General features: G+C 37.8%; 3 protein-coding genes across 3 annotated transcripts; all 3 read right to left on the reverse strand.

The window, feature by feature from the left end:
• Nucleotides 1-241: 241 nt before the first annotated feature.
• Nucleotides 242-3,524, reverse strand: LOC306819785 (uncharacterized protein). The gene is made up of 7 exons (XM_079337337.1): nt 3,111-3,524; nt 2,862-2,926; nt 2,628-2,770; nt 1,966-2,510; nt 1,503-1,567; nt 1,273-1,418; nt 242-1,065 (listed from the first exon to the last, which is right to left on the reverse strand). Exons 1-7 carry the CDS (start codon nt 3,513-3,515, stop codon nt 965-967), a joined length of 1,470 nt encoding a protein of 489 aa, XP_079193463.1. The 5' UTR covers nt 3,516-3,524; the 3' UTR covers nt 242-964.
• Nucleotides 3,525-3,535: 11 nt separating this feature from the next.
• LOC306819992 (uncharacterized protein) lies at nt 3,536-7,613 on the reverse strand (the record flags this gene model as incomplete). Its single annotated transcript, XM_079337618.1, has 10 exons — nt 3,536-3,544; nt 3,594-3,844; nt 3,959-4,030; nt 4,162-4,310; nt 4,770-4,834; nt 5,228-5,910; nt 6,025-6,096; nt 6,228-6,376; nt 6,707-6,771; nt 7,164-7,613. 10 exons carry the CDS (start codon nt 7,611-7,613, stop codon nt 3,536-3,538), a joined length of 1,965 nt encoding a protein of 654 aa, XP_079193744.1.
• Nucleotides 7,614-7,783: 170 nt separating this feature from the next.
• LOC306819993 (uncharacterized protein) lies at nt 7,784-15,212 on the reverse strand (the record flags this gene model as incomplete). The annotated part of the gene is made up of 5 exons (XM_079337619.1): nt 15,095-15,212; nt 12,955-13,006; nt 12,732-12,770; nt 7,866-8,359; nt 7,784-7,792 (listed from the first exon to the last, which is right to left on the reverse strand). Exons 2-5 carry the CDS (start codon nt 12,986-12,988, stop codon nt 7,784-7,786), a joined length of 576 nt encoding a protein of 191 aa, XP_079193745.1. The 5' UTR covers nt 12,989-13,006; nt 15,095-15,212.
• Nucleotides 15,213-20,317: the final 5,105 nt, after the last annotated feature.

Genomic DNA, 20,317 nt, shown 5'->3' on the forward strand with positions numbered 1-20,317 from the left:
TCAATGACACCATTACTTGAAAATAGTATAACTTGCCATCAAGTTGAGGTTTTAATACTTTTAAGTATGCGTTTTGCTATGTCTTTTTTAGAGAGATAAAAGAATTTAGAAAAAAAAAACAACTAGTGATTTTAAAGGCAACATTTAATACTTTAATGATGAATACAAAATGCACTTGTTCATCCCCTATATATATATACACATATACATATATATATATATATTAAAAAAAACATTCAGGAAAAATAATTTTATTTAAATTGGGTATTATAACAAGTCATTTTGTTAAATGATAATTTTGTACCTGGAATCTAAAGACAAGCAGTGACCCCCTTGCCATCATTAACTTAAAAGTACCACACCAGACATTTTATCCAATGTAAACATTATGCTCAACAGTATTATTGCACTCACTTAACTGCTATTAACCTTAGCTTAACATGGTTGGTTAGATCATCTCTATGTTAGTGTTAATATTCCTACTGAGCGGCCACACTCAGATATTTTGACTTGACACACTACAACCGCACAGTTCTTTATTCACACCTAGCAATGGCATTTGATATCAGTGATGTTTTGCCATGCCTTCCACTGAAAATAAATAGTATTTTATAAACCATGTCCTCACAGTGCCATATAAAAATTGTTCACAAAGAAGAATTTATAAAAACAATACATAGAATTGCAAGTTCTACAAAAATGCAGTAGTTTCAAGCATGATAGTTTCATATATCTTAAAATCCTTAAGAGAATTTCTTTAAATAGATTGGAGATGTAACATAAAAATGACAGAAAATTAATTTCAGAATTTGACAAACAGTACATATCTTTTTACCATTATACTCGTAAGTTTCATAATGCACACTTGTGTCTTTGGCTCTTGTTTCTTCGAACATTTCTTTTTTCTTCCAACTTCATAGCATCAAGCTATTGCACAAGTCAGGAAATCTTCCATTGTTGCTGATTACAAGTCTGTCAGCATCTGAGCCACAGTCAGCAGTGATACTAATAGGACAACCAATGAGCCCATTGTAGGCCTTAGACTGTTTGATGTTGATGTTGCCTCTGAAATTTCAGAAAAAAACAGAGGTATTCGTCAGTGAAGTCCTTCAGAGTAAAAGTAGCTCCATACATAGTCTTTATCAGATGTTCGGCCCAGCATTGAGCCCTTAATTTAACATGCATTTTGACTGTTATGTGCATCCATACTTGTACACAGAAGTAAATGTAAACCACAAATAAAATGCAACTTTTAGTTTTCTGATAACTTACGTGTAGAGACACTGCCAGGAATGATGTTCAGGGATGTCGAGCTGCTTGTAAGTTCACTGCTTAGAAGTGAAGTTGCATTGCTTGTTGCAGGTACAGAGCTTGAACTGTTGAACACAAGTGTTGAACCCACAACCACTGATCCATTCCTACAGTGATGGAAAATAAACATGTTTGTAATATAAGCAACTGAGCAGTATATTTCAAGTCAAAGAAATGGAATTTCTTCTTACGTGAATGAGTTCACGATGGAGCGTCTGAAAGATGATCCAAAGACCCTTGTACACACTTTGTTTACCTTAAGGAAAATATAAGCGTTTGATTATTCAAAAAGGAAATTGTTGAAAGCAGAGAAAATTACTTATTTTCTTCTGATACCCAATTTTGTGTAGGTTTGAAGAAAATGTGCAGCAACCTGTACTGTTATCTGTTAGTGTGTTCTATCTGATCAACTTAGTTAGAATGAAGTCAGAAATACTATAAAATGCCAGAAAGTAGACTATTGGCTGCAATCTCATGAAGACATGATATCTATTGATATATTTTTAGGCACTAGTTTAAGCAAAGTCATTCTGGGATGACAACCCAAAGGTTTTGCATTAAGTCATTTGCTGCCCTTTTGAACACTACACACCAAAATTCAGTCCCATTTTACACCAAATTTGTAAAAGAGATTGTTGTGCACAGTAATCTTACCTCTGTGACCACTGTTCGAGCTAAAGTCTGGAAAGCTGCTGAGGACGAGCTGGAGAGGTCTGACGTGAAAGTTTGGTCGAGACTAAATTGCAAACCCAAAGTTCCTTCACTGGATGTTGGAGCATCTGTTGATGGTTGTGTAGTAGGTGCAGCAGTTGTTGTTGTTGTTGTTGTTGGAGCTGTGGTATTGACAGCTGCAGTGGGGGCAGCCGTTGTTGCTGCAGCTGTGGTATTGACAGCTGCAGTGGGGGCAGCCGTTGTTGCTGCAGCTGTGGTATTGACAGCTGCAGTGGGGGCAGCCGTTGTTGCTGCAGCTGTGGTATTGACAGCTGTAGTGGGGGCAGCCGTTGTTGCTGCAGCTGTGGTATTGACAGCTGCAGTGGGGGCAGCCGTTGTTGCTGCAGCTGTGGTATTGACAGCTGTAGTGGGGGCAGCCGTTGTTGCTGGAGCTGTGGTATTGACAGCTGTAGTGGGGGCAGCCGTTGTTGCTGGAGCTGTGGTATTGACAGCTGTAGTGGGGGCAACTGTTGTGGCAGCTGAAGAACCTGAATCGGAACAGACATTTAAAAAAAAAGAAAAGAAAATAGTGCATTGATCGTTTGTGTGACTCCATACATTTGCAGGGTAATTAAATTTTTATCTCTATGTCTATAATTACTAACCTGCATTCACACTGCCTGATACAACATTCAGAGTTGAGTTGGTTGTTAGTTCCGTGCTGAGTTGTGTGCTGGCATTGCCTGCTGCAGGAACTGAGCTTTGATTTGCGAACGTGAGGGTTGAGTCGACAACCACTGATCCACTCCTACGGTAAATAAAGGGAAATTATTACTGTCAAAGCATTTTAGCTATAAATACAAAGCAAAAATGTGTAAGCATTTTAAACAGTGGCTTACCTGAATGAGTTAACTTTGGAGCGAAGAAAACTTGGTCCAAATAGTCTTCTACACACTGCATTTAACTGAAAGACAACATTACTGTCAGTTACATAAGTTTTGAAGTGTTTGTTATGGAGGCTGTAACATGTTATTTGTCAACTTATATTTTACAGACAGAAAGATAAAAAATATAAGTCCAAAATGTAGAAAATTATATTTGGCTTCATTAGAATATATGTGCATGGTATGAGTGCATAGAAATTTTACCTCTGACTCCACTGTTGTAGCTAAATTCTGAAACGCTGTGGAAGATGGGTTGGACAGTTCTGATGTAAAAGTCTGGTTGAGACTAAACTGAAGACCCAGGGTTGATGGAGCACTAGCTGTAGTTTGACCAGCTGTAACAGTTGGGGCCATTGTAGGGGCAGCTGTAACATTGGGACCTGCAGTTGGACCAGCTGTCATATTTGGAGCTCCTGAGGGGGCAGCAGTAGGCGCAGCTGTAGCTGTGACATTCGGTGAGGTCATGTTAACTGGCGGTGGTGAGGTCATATTGACTGGTGGCGGTGAGGTCATGTTGACTGGTGGCGGTGAGGTCATGTTGACTGGTGGTGGTGAGGTCATGTTGACTGGTGGTGGTGAGGTCATGTTGACTGGTGGCGGTGAGGTCATGTTGACTGGTGGCGGTGAGGTCATATTGACTGGTGGTGGTGAGGTCATATTGACTGGTGGCGGTGAGGTCATGTTGACTGGTGGCGGTGAGGTCATGTTGACTGGTGGTGGTGAGGTCATGTTGACTGGTGGCGGTGAGGTCATGTTGACTGGTGGCGGTGACGTCATGTTGACTGGTGGTGGTGAGGTCATGTTGACTGGTGGCGGTGAGGTCATGTTGACTGGTGGTGGTGATGTCATGTTGACTGGTGGTGGTGATGTCATGTTGACTGGTGGTGGTGAGGTCATGTTGACAGGTGGTGAGGTTGCGTTGAGTGGTGGTGAGGTTTCTATAAGGAAAGGGGGAAAATACATTTTCACCAGTTGTTACAATTTCAATGTATTTGTGTAAGTTGTTAAGAGACACAATTTCATTTGTAAAACTGAATTTCAATTTCCAATACCTGGTGGAGAAGTTGCGTTCATTTGTGTTGTAGTCACAACTGGGGTAGGGGCTTGAGTTGGTGCCAACACAACTGAAAATATTCATCATAGATACGATTGTTTTCTTTAAAATATATTCTCATCACTGCATATGCAGTTTGTGCTTGCAATGAATGATTTCATAATTTAGCATCAACTATTGGTTTATCAAATAATTTACTACCTGCTGCAGTTATAGACGATGTGTTGACAGGGAGGGAAAAATTAGAGCTGGAAGCAGCAGTCTTCAAAGTGTCCGCTGCAGAGCTAGCATTTGGCAGTGTTTGCACATCATTGAAGATCAGGCTAGCGTCTACCACAACAGATCCTTGCCTGTGAGAAACATTAATTCAAAAAACGTTTTATTTCAGCCCATTTTATTATTTTTTTTTTTTCTGAATAAATGAAACGAGAAAGTTTGTTAATATCTTATGAAAACTGTTTTCTAATTTCAATGATAAAGCAACATTCATAGTTAAACAGAACAAAATACAACATGTTGTCATAATTTAGTTTTGATTTCCTGTCTTGTCTTTAGTTCTCATGTTTTCCCTTGTGTTTCCCTGTATCCTTGTGTCCTTCTGCTGTCTGTCTCTCTGTGTGTGTGTGTGTGTGTATGTATATACACACACACACACACACACACACACACACATATATATATATATATATATATATATATATATATATATATATATATATATATATATATATATATACAAACACCTCCATTTCAAGATAACCAAAGAATAAATCTGTAAAAAACATGTAATAGCATGAAGTGATCAGTACCTGAACCCTGTGATTTCAGATCGATTGAAGGCAGCTCCAAATTGTTGTGAATATAGTTGGTTGAGCTGTGGGAGAAAAATGTACATGGAAATACTCAATATACATAATGCAAAACAGTTAACAGTATATATTTTCTTGCCAAGCTATGACGGATTAAGCTGGATCCTTGTTAAATAGTAATAAGCAAGGTCCTTGACCTGCTTTTTGTAAACACAATGATGAGCTTGGTCTTTTTACCTGCTCTTTTGTAATGTTAACAGACAAAGGGTAAGGTCCTTTACCTGCTTTTTCTATTGTCTTGAGATAACACCTGTTATGAATTGACGCTATACAAATAAAGATATATATTGCATTTATTTCATATTCAGTAGCACTGTCATACAACATAAAGTTGTCATACTTATGCTGTATATGATTTTAAAGTAAACAAATTAGCAATAAAAAACTTTTTGACTTACTGAATTTGTGACTTCCATCTCTAATTCTTTGAACGCTGGTGAGGAAGCGTTTGCAAGGTCTGGTGTAAACGTTTTTTGCAAACTAAATCCCAGCTCAATCTGTGGTTCTGCTGGTTGTGCAGGTGGTCTTGTCGTGGGAGCAGCAGTTGTTGCAACTGGTTGTGCTGATGTTCCAATTACTGCTGGGGAGGTTGCGTTGAGTGGTGGTGAAGTCATGTTTACAGGTGGTGAGAGTGTGTTCATTGGTGAAGTCATGTTAACAAGTGGTGGTGAGGTCATATTGACAGGTGGTGGTGAGGTCATGTTGACTGGTGGTGGTGAGGTCATATTGACAGGTGGTGGTGGTGAGGTCATGTTGACTGGTGGTGAGGTCATGTTGACTGGTGGTGGTGACGTCATGTTGACAGGTGGTGGTGATGTCATGTTGACAGGTGGTGGTGAGGTCATGTTGACAGGTGGTGGTGAGGTCATGTTGACTGGTGGTGGTGATGTCATGTTGACTGGTGGTGGTGAGGTCATGTTGAGTGGTGGTGGTGAGGTCATGTTGAGTGGTGGTGGTGAGGTCATGTTGACAGGTGGTGGTGAGGTCATGTTGAGTGGTGGTGGTGAGGTCATGTTGAGTGGTGGTGGTGATGTCATGTTGACTGGTGGTGGTGAGGTTGCGTTGAGTGGTGGTGAGGTTTCTATAAGGAAAGGGGGAAAATACATTTTCACCAGTTGTTACAATTTCAATGTATTTATGTAAGTTGTTAAGAGACACAATTTCATTTGTAAAACTGAATTTCAATTTCCAATACCTGGTGGAGAAGTTGCGTTCATTTGTGTTGTAGTCACAACTGGGGTAGGGGCTTGAGTTGGTGCCAACACAACTGAAAATATTCATCATAGATACGATTGTTTTCTTTAAAATATATTCTCATCACTGCATATGCAGTTTGTGCTTGCAATGAATGATTTCATAATTTAGCATCAACTATTGGTTTATCAAATAATTTACTACCTTCTGCAATTATAGACGATGTGTTGACAGCGAGAGAAAAATTAGAGCTGGAAGCAGCAGTCTTCAAAGTGTCCGCTGCAGAGCTAGCATTTGGCAGTGTTTGCACATCATTGAAGATCAGGCTAGCGTCTACCACAACAGATCCTTGCCTGTGAGAAACATTAATTCAAAAAACGTTTTATTTCAGCGCATTTTATTATTTTACTTTTTTCTGAATAAATGAAACAAGAAAGTCTGTTAATATCTTATGAAAACTGTTTTCTAATTTCAATGATAAAGCAACATTCATAGTTAAACAGAACAAAATACAACATTTTGTCATAACTTAGTTTTGATTTCCTGTCTTGTCTTTAGTTCTCATGTTTTCCCTTGTGTTTCCCTGTATATATATATATATATATATATACAAACACCTCCATTTCAAGATAACCAAAGAATAAATCTGTAAAAAACATGTAATAGCATGAAGTGATCAGTACCTGAACCCTGTGATTTCAGATCGATTGAAGGCAGCTCCAAATTGTTGTGAATATACTTGGTTGAGCTGTGGGAGAAAAATGTACATGGAAATACTCAATATACATAATGCAAAACAGTTAACAGTATATATTTTCTTGCCAAGCTATGACGGATTAAGCTGGACCCTTGTTAAATAGTAATAAGCAAGGTCCTTGACCTGCTTTTTGTAAACACAATGATGAGCTTGGTCTTTTTACCTGCTCTTTTGTAATGTTAACAGACAAAGGGTAAGGTCCTTTACCTGCTTTTTCTATTGTCTTGAGATAACACCTGTTATGAATTGACGCTATACAAATAAAGATATATATTGCATTTATTTCATATTCAGTAGCACTGTCATACAACAAAAATTTGTCATGCTTATGCTGTATATGATTTTAAAGCAAACAAATTACCAATAAAAACTTTTTGACTTACTGAATTTGTGACTTCCGTCTCTAATTCTTTGAACGCTGGTGAGGAAGCGTTTGCAAGGTCTGGTGTAAACGTTTTTTGCAAACTAAATCCCAGCTCAATCTGTGGTTCTGCTGGTTGTGCAGGTGGTCTTGTCGTGGGAGCAGCAGTTGTTGCAACTGGTTGTGCTGATGTTCCAATTACTGCTGGGGAGGTTGCGTTGAGTGGTGGTGAAGTCATGTTTACAGGTGGTGAGAGTGTGTTCATTGGTGAAGTCATGTTAACAAGTGGTGGTGAGGTCATGTTGACAGATGGTGGTGAGGTCATGTTGACAGGTGGTGGTGAGGTCATATTGACAGGTGGTGGTGGTGAGGTCATGTTGACTGGTGGTGAGGTCATGTTGACTGGTGGTGGTGAGGTCATGTTGACAGGTGGTGGTGGTGAGGTCATGTTGACAGGTGGTGGTGAGGTCATGTTGACAGGTGGTGGTGGTGAGGTCATGTTGACTGGTGGTGAGGTCATGTTGACAGGTGGTGGTGAGGTCATGTTGACAGGTGGTGGTGGTGAGGTCATGTTGACAGGTGGTGGTGAGGTCATGTTGACAGGTGGTGGTGGTGAGGTCATGTTGACAGGTGGTGGTGATGTCATATTGACTGGTGGTGGTGAGGTCATGTTGACAGGTGGTGGTGAGGTCATGTTGACAGGTGGTGGTGATGTCATATTGACTGGCGGTGGTGAGGTCATGTTGACTGGTGGTGGTGACGTCATGTTGACTGGTGGTGGTGAGGTCATATTGACAGGTGGTGGTGAGGTCATGTTGACAGGTGGTGATGAGGTCATGTTGACTGGTGGTGGTGACGTCATGTTGACTGGTGGTGGTGAGGTCATGTTGACTGGTGGTGGTGACGTCATGTTGACTGGTGGTGGTGATGTCATGTTGACTGGTGGTGGTGAGGTCATGTTGACTGGTGGTGGTGAGGTCATGTTGACTGGTGGTGGTGACGTCATGTTGACTGGTGGTGGTGATGTCATGTTGACTGGTGGTGGTGAAGTCATGTTAACTGGTGGTGGTGATGTCATGTTAACTGGTGGTGGTGAGGTCATGTTGACAGGTGGTGGTGATGTCATGTTGACAGGTGGTGGTGATGTCATGTTGACTGTTGGTGATGAGGTCATGTTAACTGGTGATGGTGAGGTCATGTTGACCAGTTGTGGAGTTTCTGTAAGGAAATGGTGAAAAGACAATATTCTTACCGGAGTTGTGATGATGACACTGTGAGTTATTAAGTGACCAACATTTTATTTCTTAAATGGAAGTTTGTTAAATTTGTTAAAGACAACACTAAAGTAACTGAAAATGAAACAATACAGGAATGGTAAGGTAAGACAATTTTATGCGCATAACATACTTTACTCTAATTTAAATGAACAGAGTCACAAGTCATCACCACATGACATTTTAAACAGTATGTGGTCATGCTATTGTACAGTAAAATCATGGTTTACAGAATTTAGTTTTTCTAAGAAACTGCATTGAGGACATCTAGGTGAAATCCCTGTCTTTCACTTGCTGGTTTGAAATTTAGGCATGGAAATTATGCTTGTGAATGAGTAGAGTTACACGGACAGAAGTAACATTGACATGAACTGGACTTTGAATGGTGGTATTGAAAAGAAAAGAGGACAATTCCTATAAGTTGTATAATTGTGGCAGCAGTAGTTGAAGTGGTGATTAGTTGGTTCAAGAAAAACTGAAAGAAATTAAGATAATGATGTTATTCACACGTTTAACCACATTATTATCAACAGTGTGCCTACTGTAAATAACTGGAAAAAAACAACAACAAAAAACAACAACGATTATTGTAACACAACTTAAAAGTCTTACTGTATAAGCCTGTTCACATTGTTTAATACTAGATATGCATTGACCATATATGACCTGTAACTACAATAATACATTAAAAGTTATCCTTATTTTCTTCTTCTGTCTTGACCAAGAAAATAATGGCTGCTTTTAAATAAAGATGTAAATGTGCAATACAATAAAAAATGTACAGTTACAAAATCAAACCATTGTGAATTAACCCCCCCCCCCCAATAACTCAGACTCTCATCAGCCCTACATTATGATGAGACAAGGAGAAAAACGCTACACAAACGGAACCACAGATTCAGCTTGAGGGGGCAATGAAGACTTGTAAATTGGACATTCATTATTAGGTAACAAAAAAAAAAAAGATCTCCTACCAGTTGTAGTGATTGATGATGTGTTTACAGAGAGAGAAAAATTAGAGCTGGAAGCAACAGTCTTCAAAATGTCAGCTGCCAAGCTAGCATTTTGTAGTGTTTCTTCCTTATTGAATATCAACTCAGCATCAATCATCATGTGGTGAAGTTGCACTGGTTGTAACAGATGTCATTTCAGCTCTTGGTAAAGTCATGGTTACACTTGCTGAGCTTTCATTCTGAGTTGTTGTTTGGTGTGAATGGATGGACGGATGAGCTTACAATGCCTTTTTGTGATGTCATGGTGACCAATGGTGAAGTTTTGTTGACTGATGATGAGGTGAAATGGATTGGAATTGAGGTTGCATTCATTGTTGTTGAGGACTTATTGACTACTGATGTAACCATGCTAACTGGTGTTGAGGTTGCAATGGCAGATGATGATGTATTGTGTTCGGTTGATGAGGTTGCAGTGATAGCTGGTGATGTTATGGTGACTAATGGTGACATTTTGTTGACTGTTAATGAGATGACATTGGTTGAATTTGAGGTTGTATTGACTTGCAGTGAAGTCATTTTGACAGATGGTGTTGTCTTGACGATACCTGCAGAGGTTTCTTTTAAAGGATTTGTAGAAAAGTGACCTGTTGATGGGGTTGCATTGGGTGTTGGTGACGTGGCTTTGTGTGGTGGTGAAGATGTGTTGACTGGAGATGAGCTAATATTTGGTGAATTTGTACTTGCTGTAATTGACGTTGAATCTGTAATTGGTGAGGTTTCATTTGTTTGTGTTGAGGTATTGTATGGGGTTTAGGTCAGGTGGATGGATGGTGAAGTCCTATTGTATGGAGGTGAGGTTTCCATGACTGGTGTTGAGGTTGCAGCTAGTGTTGATGAGGTCATGTTGTCTGGAGATGTAGTTGCCTTAGTTTCACTTGAGGTCATGTCTCTTGATGCTGATGTGACATCAACATGTGATGAGACTGTATTGCTGATTGTATTGGTTGTTTTTAGGAATGGTGAAATTGTGTTTGCAAGTGTAATTGTTGAATTCACTTGGGTTGAGCTTAAATGAACTGGTGTTGTGGTTACATTGACTGAGTCTGAGGTCATTTGGTTTGTTGATGATGTTTGGTTGACTGGTGTAGGGACCATGTTGACCATGGATGAGGTGTCATACACTGGTGTTGAGGTTATGATGACTGTTGGTGAGGTTACATTGATCAAAGTTGTCTGGATTGATTGAGACTTTGAAGTGGTTTGTTGCGAGACATTTTTGAATGTTGTTGCAGCTATGCTGACTGGTAATGACGTTGTGTTGATTGGTGATGATGTTGTATTAACTGTAGGAATGTGAAATAAGGGAAAAAAAGTTATTGAAAGGGTTGAATAACTGTTTTCCTTTTGGTTCTGCTAAATTGTATTGTTTTAAACATACATGAGGTTTTTAACGATTTAATTCTTGGCCGGACACTTTACATTATTTTACAACTTTTTGATAAATTTCAGTTGTTCAGGTTTTTAATCACATATTGGTTTGAATTAAAAAATATCAACCTTAAATTCATCAAATCCTCATCGTTTTAACACAACCCTGATAATAATATCTTTTTGAATATATGCAACACATTTGGAAGAGTCTGGGAGTTATGTATAAGCATGACACTGAACCACAAGTATGACGTTGAATCATGTCTCTTGCAGTATTCATCTGATGTATAAATTTTCATCAACATAAGCCATCTGACTCTAGTGAGTTTTATTGTGAGTCAAGTCTAGAATAACTTCCTTGATGGTGTAAGCCCTAGATGTCTCGCTAGATGCTACCACTAACAGCTCCATACTGTATGTGTATGTTATGAAGGTATCCAGGCAACACATGAAGCAATTTTTTCCTGTTATCCTTTTCAGCTCTAACCTTTATGTTTAAAGATACAAAATACAGTCCAGTGCTTGGCTTCTTTTATGTGTTGCTTTGTCCATATTTTGATCATTCAAATTTACCAACATTGTCATAACATTTCAGACCTTAAGCTTCAAAAAACAAACTAAACTTGTCAACCTGCTGTAACAATTTTAAACCACAAAGATGGTAAATAAAATCATAGTATCTCTTTCATATACCCACAAAGATAGCCTGTACTTGGTAAAACTTAAATATAATTTTAATCAAGATAAAATACGGGGGGCTATGGAAATATGCCAGTCCAATTTCAGAATACAACAAACAACATACAACACCCACATTCCATAAGACATTAATTTGAGTTTTAGTAAAAAAAATAAAAATAAATACAATTAGAATTAATTAAAATTGCTTTGAACCTTAATAATTGTAAATGTGTTATGTTTAAGATAAATGTTATTGCATCAGTAGAGACCCTGAACATATTCAGGGATTTTACATATCAGCATGGCTAAACAGTTATTCTCTCACAAAAACAAAAGATTGTTATTTTTGGAGACCAAACCTTGTTAGTGATCCATGTCCTATTCATTGCAAAAGACCCACTCTGCAGTCAGTACTCGAAAGAGATGTCCAATCTCCATCAACAATCTTCTCGGTCCAACCCAAAAGGCTTCAGTTATATATCCAATCTAGCGTCAGAAATTGTATGCAGCCAGAGCGAAAGAACATTCCGCATTTACATGAGCATGGATTCATATTCCGTGTGACGAGCCAAAGCCAACTGTTTTGACATTATTCATTATTTGGCCTAATCATATCACTAATTTGGTTTATACTAACTTTTGTCAGTCTATTTTGTATTGACAAACAAAGCTAGTAGTCTAGTTTTATTTAGTTTAGACTGATAGCATTTTGAAAGCTTTTACCAATTAAAAAAAGAATTTCTAACATGCAATTACAAATTTGATTAATCGCGATTGACTATTGAAATGAAGTTATTAATTGTTAAATTCAGGATTGAACTGAATACCTTCAGGTACTCTTTCATGTAAAATTTCAAACCGGGTTTAATTTTCGAGGTCTAGAAACCACAATTTTGAACTCTAATTCAATAAAAAAAATATTAAAATATGAAACTACATGTATGTACAACAATGTAATTAATATTATGCATGTGGTATACATGATTTTGATTATGTCATATGTCCCTGTGTGGGTCCAGAGATTATGACCAACGACCCCAACAAAGAGTGAGAAAGAAATTGTTTCTCACTTCCTGCTAATGTTTCAGTCATTAATCGTTATTTTTAGTTTAGTTTTTTTTTTGGTTGAAAATGTTTTTTTCTTGTTAGTTGTCATGACAGATGAAAAACCACCATTTGAATACCTTGTTCTTGATTTTGTTCTCATTTGTTCGATAATGTACAGTTGTACCGTAATAATTTTAATCTTACCTGTAGTTGAGTTGTTGGTCGATGCCGTTCCAAGAAGTCCTGTGGGGAAAAAAAAAAAGTCCAAATGATCAAATATAAAATCAGTCCAATTTTGAATAACCCTCCTGAACAGATATACACACACACACACACACACACACACACACACACACACACACGTGCGCGCGCACATGCACACACACACACACACACACACACACACGAATGCACTCGAACAAAATACCTGCTAAGAGGAGAAGGAATATGGGGGGGTCCATCTTCCTGCCGTTTGTTTCCTGTGAAAAGTTTGGAATTCAATATTAATACATTTTTTTGTATATTGTTCATGCAGTTTATAGCAATGGCAGAAGGGATCTCATTATACAGTAAACAGATCTACAACACCACAAGCAGCAGCCTCAGACATTACCAGAAAGTATAGTCAAAACCAGCTCTCAAAATAAGAAAGAATTGTTTAAAATCAAACTTTTTAACAAATCTGAAGATGGGCTCATCCAATGGCCATTGTTGTAAAATATTGTAGTCTATAGCAACTGATAAGCTGGCAACTGACTGTCCAAAATATAAACTAAAATCCAATGACACAGCTATAATGCATTTTGGCTTCTCCATCCTCCTCCACTGTGTGGCAGTCACTCACAGAAACTCATTTCTGTGGTTTGGCAGGCACATAAACTAAGCGATTAAACACACTTAGCTTTGTGTGACATGCTATATCAAGTATGCAGACAATCTGGAGGGGCCAGTATGGGTAGCTTTTCCTTATCTGATAAGGGAGTGTGACAGTTCCCTTTTTTTTTAAGATTTCAAACACAGGCAAACACTGTACATGCAAGACTAGTAAATCATTTCACACAAAAGAGGAAGTGTCTGTCCTTGTGCAACTCATAAAAGCACGATAATTTCTTTAAGAATAACACATTTCATTTAATTCAACAGGGCAGATCTGGATTTGACTTCTTGCATCACATTAAATCCCAGAGTGAAGAGCCCATTATCACATTTTGCAGGGCAATGCAAGATAGTTCTAACATCACCAACACATCTAAGGTACCATAGAGAGGGGAGATGGTCAGAAATTTAGAGTCTTATTGCCCAGTGAGCCAGCCTGTTTAGGGGTAATGAATACCAGCAGACCACTTTCAAAGCTGTTTTTTTCTTTGAAGGAAATTGGCCTAGTTGCTGGAGAGGTGCCAGTCCTTTGTCCAGAGCACTGCCGAGGTGCCCTTGTGTAAGGCACCAAACCCCCAACCAGCTCAGAAGCGCTCAATGTGGGCAGCCTCTGAAACCTCTCCATTAATGCATGTCCCTCGGATGCTGTTTGTGCATGTGTGGGTATTTCGGCCTATGTGTGAGTAGCATGTTCATTAAACAAAGTGTAAAAACAAAGTTTCACTTGTTGGATTAAAAAAGTATGAATTATTAATTTTATAAGATATACTTTGATTTATCTTTAGGTACACTTTTTCGGACTCTGTATTGCAGTTAATGAAAATTATCAACAGAATTGAATTCACAATTTCAGGACATCTTAAAATGATAAATTTAAACCTCAACTAATATAAGACAAAAAAGGATAAATCTTTTAGACTCCTGGATGTATCTGCAAAGCCATGGGTGTATCATCTTTTCACTTAGGGTCTGGGAATAACTAAATGTGTATATTTGAGGCTATGTGTTATTTTTTTTCAACTATAAACACAATCCAAATTTGTGGAAATCCATATTATATGTATTGAGATGCTACAGTGGAATATATTTGCTCTTATGTATGTTACATCGAGCAGTCAAATCATTGAGCTGCAAATAGTGAGCCACACCTTGACGACAGCCAGCACTACAATCCATCAGTGTTACCAATGAACTGTATGTTGAACACTTACAGCCTTCAGAATTATAGGCACTGCTTAAGATTTACGTTTAAGATTAAGTTTTGTTTATTTTGCATTCAAGCACAACAGAGGTCAAGGGTGTACCTGAGCAAATATGTATCAAGTAATCGTCAATAAAAATGAACTTTAAAGGAAAAACAAAGCTGGATTGCTTTATGAAAACATTGCTGAAAAAGATTGTATCTGAACCCAAATTGAAATCTTCCATTTAAAATAAAAAATATGTAAAAAAGTATATTAGTATATTTCAAAAATATGAAAGATACTAATAATATGAAATAAATTGATATAAAAGAACCAATTATGAAGTGTGTAAAAAATAATTTAAAAACAATAATAATCTGTTAGAGGATGCATTTTTGAATTAACAGATGAGATCACTAAAATATAGAAATTCAATGTAAGATTGTTTTGTACGTTTGAAATGTTCAGTTCTTAAAAGCTGCATTAAAATAAAAAAAATTCTCTTACCCCCGTTGAGTCCTAAGTCCAATTTTGCAAAGAGTCGTGTTATATTCACAGCAACTGTTGTAAGAGCTGACACTTAGGAGTGTCTCACCTGCTTGGATCAAAAAATGGAAGTGAGAACTTGTCAGCGAGTGAGGTTTTTGTGAGAGACAAGAAATGCTTGCTGTTTTAAAACTATGACATGACTTGCCAAACTGGTTTTGCTAGGAATCATTTCCATGTAAAAAGGATGCAGCATAGCCCAAAGCACAGCATGAACAGTTAATGGGCGTTGAGAGATGCATGCATTGTGAGTAATGAAAGCATCCCTACTATTTCAAACATGCGCAAGGTGTCATAATTCAGTCTTACTGTATGGTTCCAGATCTCAACCTTATCCTTAATACTTAAAAAGACCCAGTTGCCTGTTGTCTGTAACGTGGCTGCATGATTTTTGATAAACAGCTCAGTTGCACCACAACCATAAATGATTAACACAGGGATATCTGATTTACTACTTTAAAACCCTATTTTGCATCTAGAGTAATCAAGAATAGGTATTTCACTTTGTATGGAATTATGAAGTAGTTTGTTCTTGTCTTTATCTTTAGCTAAAGCAGGTTTTGTACTGCGTCCTATTAAAAAGTCAACCTGAATCCACGAGTCATTAATTTATTACCGGCAGCTCCGACTGGTTTTGACACAAAATGTCAAAAAATGCAAGGCTTCTGTTTATGGATCTTACTTCTGGTCTAACACGATTCTCCCTCAGATCATGTTAAGAAAGCTCAAAGAATTTAATGTGAATACTTACTCGATCAGATGGTACAATGCATTTCTCAAAGGGTGAGGGTCAATTCAACTCATTCCAGTTGATGAACTGGAGATAAGTACAGGGGTCCCACAAGGTTGCATTAGCTCAGCTTTTGTATTTACTGTATAAACAAATAACTGTCGAAGCCAGCATTCATGCTACTACATCATAACATATTTTGATAACGCAGCATGGTTAAGTTTACTGACCCGGGATTCAGACACAACAATCTACAGATCTGAACTCGCTGGTGTTTTTAAGTGGTGTGAGGAACACAATCTATTATTGAATGTCAAAAACACAAAAGAATCTTAGGTCTTCGATCCAAGGTCACTCAGTGACCACAGCCCTGTGTTGATTAACCAGGAGGAAATTGAACAAGTGTGCACATTCAAATACTTAGGACTGTACTTCGATTCTCCGCTCAGATGGACAGATCAGGTACAGCATGTATGCTCAAAAATAAGTCAGTGTCTGTACTTTTTATGTAGACTCAGGTGACATGGGGTTAATAAGGATATTATGTTGTTGTTCAATAGGGTATCGATTGAATCACTTATAAGATCGAAATCCAACTTGGTTTAGTAACCTGCCTGTAAAACAAAAAGGACAACTGCAGAATCTAATTGGACGGGTGGGAAAAATAATCGTCATGCCACCCAAATCCTCTCTACAGCAAGTCTTTGAGGAGAAGGTGAGGAGGCAAGGCCGCAAAATCATCCAAATCATGTTCTTTCTAGTGAATATGAGTTGTTGCCCTCAGGAAAAAGGTATAGGGTACCAAGCTGCAAGTTAAACAGACATAAACTGTCTGTCGTCCCAACCTCCATTAAATTATTAAACAGTGTGTATGTGTTTTGTATGAGTGAGAGATTCAAAAAGGGACTATGCAATAAAATCGATTGTATAATGAAGTGCAGTAATGGGAATGCAATAAAAATCAGTGCAATAGAAATTATGTTATATGGATATGTACAATAGAAAAGTGTGTGCAAAAAGTGCAAATGAAGTGATGTATGTGTTCTGTTAGGAAGTTTATCTGACATGTAAACAGATGATTGAGTTGCGTTCTTTGTGTTGTGCTATATGTGACATTCTCTTTAGTCCAAAGCAATTTTTTCCTAAGGGAGATAATTAAAGCAACTAACCAACTAAATCAAGCATTTAGCTGTTTAAGTTCAGCATTTGAATACACTGAAGACAGAAACACGATGAATACTGTACATCTTGCATTAAGCTCATCAAAGAAAGAACTCATTTTAGACACAAAGTCCTGGTGCGCTAACTGTATAGATGTAACGGCATGGTTTCTAGCTAGACCACAGATTAATAGTGTTCTAGCTTGAAATAATAGAATTGTTAAATGTTTTAGATGATATGTTATAGTTGATTGTTTAAATAATTTTTGTTTTAGCAATAATAGTTGTTACCATTTGTGCCAACAAAGTGTCTTGAAAAAAAAACAAAACGTAAGCCATCATTCTGATTATGAGAAGATATGCTGGTTTTATTTATCAGCGATGAGTCATGTATGTGCCTTAGCATGTTTTTAGAGCATGTTTCAGTTCTGGGACATGCCTTGAATAAAACACTTGAATAAGAGCATGAATAAAGGTCTCTGCATTCTGACCTCTATAAGGGGTAATTGAACAAAGACAATTCATACAGCTTCTATTATTTCATTGTTGCATACATGGATATGAAGAAACTTGGATTGCCAACCTGTTTTGTCATGTGTGAGCACACATGGCAAAATACATGCCTTCTATCATATTTTACTAATCTTCACTAAGAATGCACCTAGTCACGGAAACATCTGCATCAGTGACGCAGAGGTGAATGCCCTTTGCTGAAACAACAGACTGGGCGAGATGTTATGATAGTGGGGACAGTTTTGCTATAACTGACATGACTATAAGGGCCATGTTTAAGGGTGAGGACAATAGAAATATAATCAAGGCATGTTTCTATTATATAATACAACTACTCCAAGCTGTATAAAGAATATTTCATTTGTAAATAAGATTGGCTTTTTGAGCTTGTAGGTTATTTTTTGCCCTTAGAACTGGTAGCTTCACAAAGCCATATACACTGAAGAGAGTCAACTTGTTCTTAAGCTTGCCAGCACATTTCAAAATCTTGCTCCACAATGACTAATCGAGATGCATGGATTGATTGCACATAAATGGACTTTGAGAGACACCTGTTTTGTGTATTTATCTGGATTTGACAGTGGCCAACAGGGGCAATGGACCTTAAACAGCACATGGAGAAAGTTGCTGCAAACTCAAATTTTAAATCCCATTACACATGCAAACATCCAAAACAAAGACAAATACAAAGACAAAAACGTGCTGCAAATGAAAGAAAGAGATTCAAAGAGCAGAAATGACAACATTACCAGTATGTGTACTTCAACGTCGAGTCGAAAATACACACATCAATAAAAGAATGTTGCAATGTTTCTGATTTTACGGCCTTTATTTTTCCAATGAAGAATTGTTTAGATTGCTGTTTGATTGTTCCTGTCCATGACTTTCTGTCATGTCACATTTATGCAAAGAAGGACTTCCTTTGCAAGTAGTTTGATGACATAATCTTGACGGACAAAGAACAAGTTGTTTTTTGAGCCACAAGAATTATAGCTAAATCCACCTACAGAGAACCAACAAACCCACTTTCAAAATTCACCATCAGCCAGCTCATAAGATGAAGCAACATATGGAAGGCAGTTAAAATTATCCTAATAATTAAAATTACATTATCCTAATTACTTTTATTAAATAAAATTAACTATTTCTTGAAATAGGACCCACATACCTAAAATTAAAATCTCTGCTCACTGCATTTTAGCAGAGTACAACTACAAAGTTTTTGTTTAAAATTGCTTTGAGTTTTTGAAATATGTTGGTTTATTGTTGTAAGACTTTCCACACATTTAGTGCACCTGCTGTGTCTCTGTTGAAACAAGATGCACTAAAATAAGAGGGGAGCAGATCAGCAGACAGACATGGGCGGAGGCTGTTGACTGATACTGAAAAATGACAGGAATGACTGAAAAAATGCTACATGTTCAACTAGAAGAACAACACCCACTCACCCCCACACTACCCCCACACTTTGCTTCTGGGTTGTTCACAGCATGTTATATTGATTTATTCCAATTTTGGATAATCCCTTTATCACCAGTTCTCATTGAAGTCCTATATATCTATTCAAAGACAAGAATATCAAACATAGGCTCATAAGGGCACAAAAAAAGACATTTTGGCCTCATTCACCAATTTATTCTCAAGATTTTGTATGAAATTTGCTCTTGAGAATGTAAGAAAGAAATACAGATTCATTAGGTGTTCTTGAACTGAAGAACTGTTTGAACTTCTGTTCTCGAATGTAGGAATGCAATGTCCTTGTAAACTTTGAGCTCATACATGTTTTACCTAATTAGCATGAGAAGACAGCCTTCTAATGCCCTAATAAGGGACATGAGACAGCAGGGCAATGTGCACACACACACAAGTCTCACTGGATCGAAAAGTGAAGTCATGCTATGAATGCCAAAACTGGAATCTTCATATGACAACTGGACCACAAACACATTTGGTTTTATCACTTGTTCAGAGCCGCCATCAAAAACTACAAACATCACACTGTAACCAGAAAAGGACACACACCAGATGAAGAAAGCTGAATGAAATCTTGGGGATAAAACAATTGGAAACAGAAGAGAGACACTGGCCATACCTCTATTTGTTCAAAATGACAGAATCCTACATTTATTTTAAGAGCTGACACTGTCCTCAGGTAAGTAAGAAATCAAACAAGTGTCTCTCAAATTATATAGAACTGTATACAGTTTATTACTTTATTTCAGACCTATATGTCCACATCATCATAAAAAAGCCCAAGGACTATACTATACTATAAAAACAGGCTCAGCTTTGGAGCTCAGACATTCGGTGGAGCTCGGAGTAAAAAAAGAGTAGCTGGTTTGGGTATGTGATTAGAATGCCTCTCTTTGGAGAGTTGGCACACCCAACTGGGCAGAAACCCCTACTATGTCCTCTGTATGTATCAGAACTCCCCGGGTGGAGCTGGACAACTTTTCTGCAGGATGGGGAAATCTGGGTTGACTTCGCCACCACAACCAGACCTTGGATAAGAGAAAAAAAAATGGATGGATGGATGGACAGAAATCAACAAAGGGATAAAATCACTACAGTTCACAGTTCGTCAGAGATTAAAATACTCTGTGACATTTGCACCAGTGTTTCCAGAAACATGAGGATAACTTACAGTCACTTGGTGTAGGATGAGTGAGACATGATGACATTTTCTGAATCATTTAACAGTATACAGAGCAGTGCAGTAAGCTTTAAAAAGCTCTGCTTTGAGGAGGGAGGAACCCTTCTGTTATGTTATTTCATAAATAA

This window comes from Symphodus melops, assembly GCF_947650265.1.
Source record: "Symphodus melops genome assembly, chromosome: 2".
Lineage (NCBI taxonomy): Eukaryota > Metazoa > Chordata > Actinopteri > Labriformes > Labridae > Symphodus > Symphodus melops.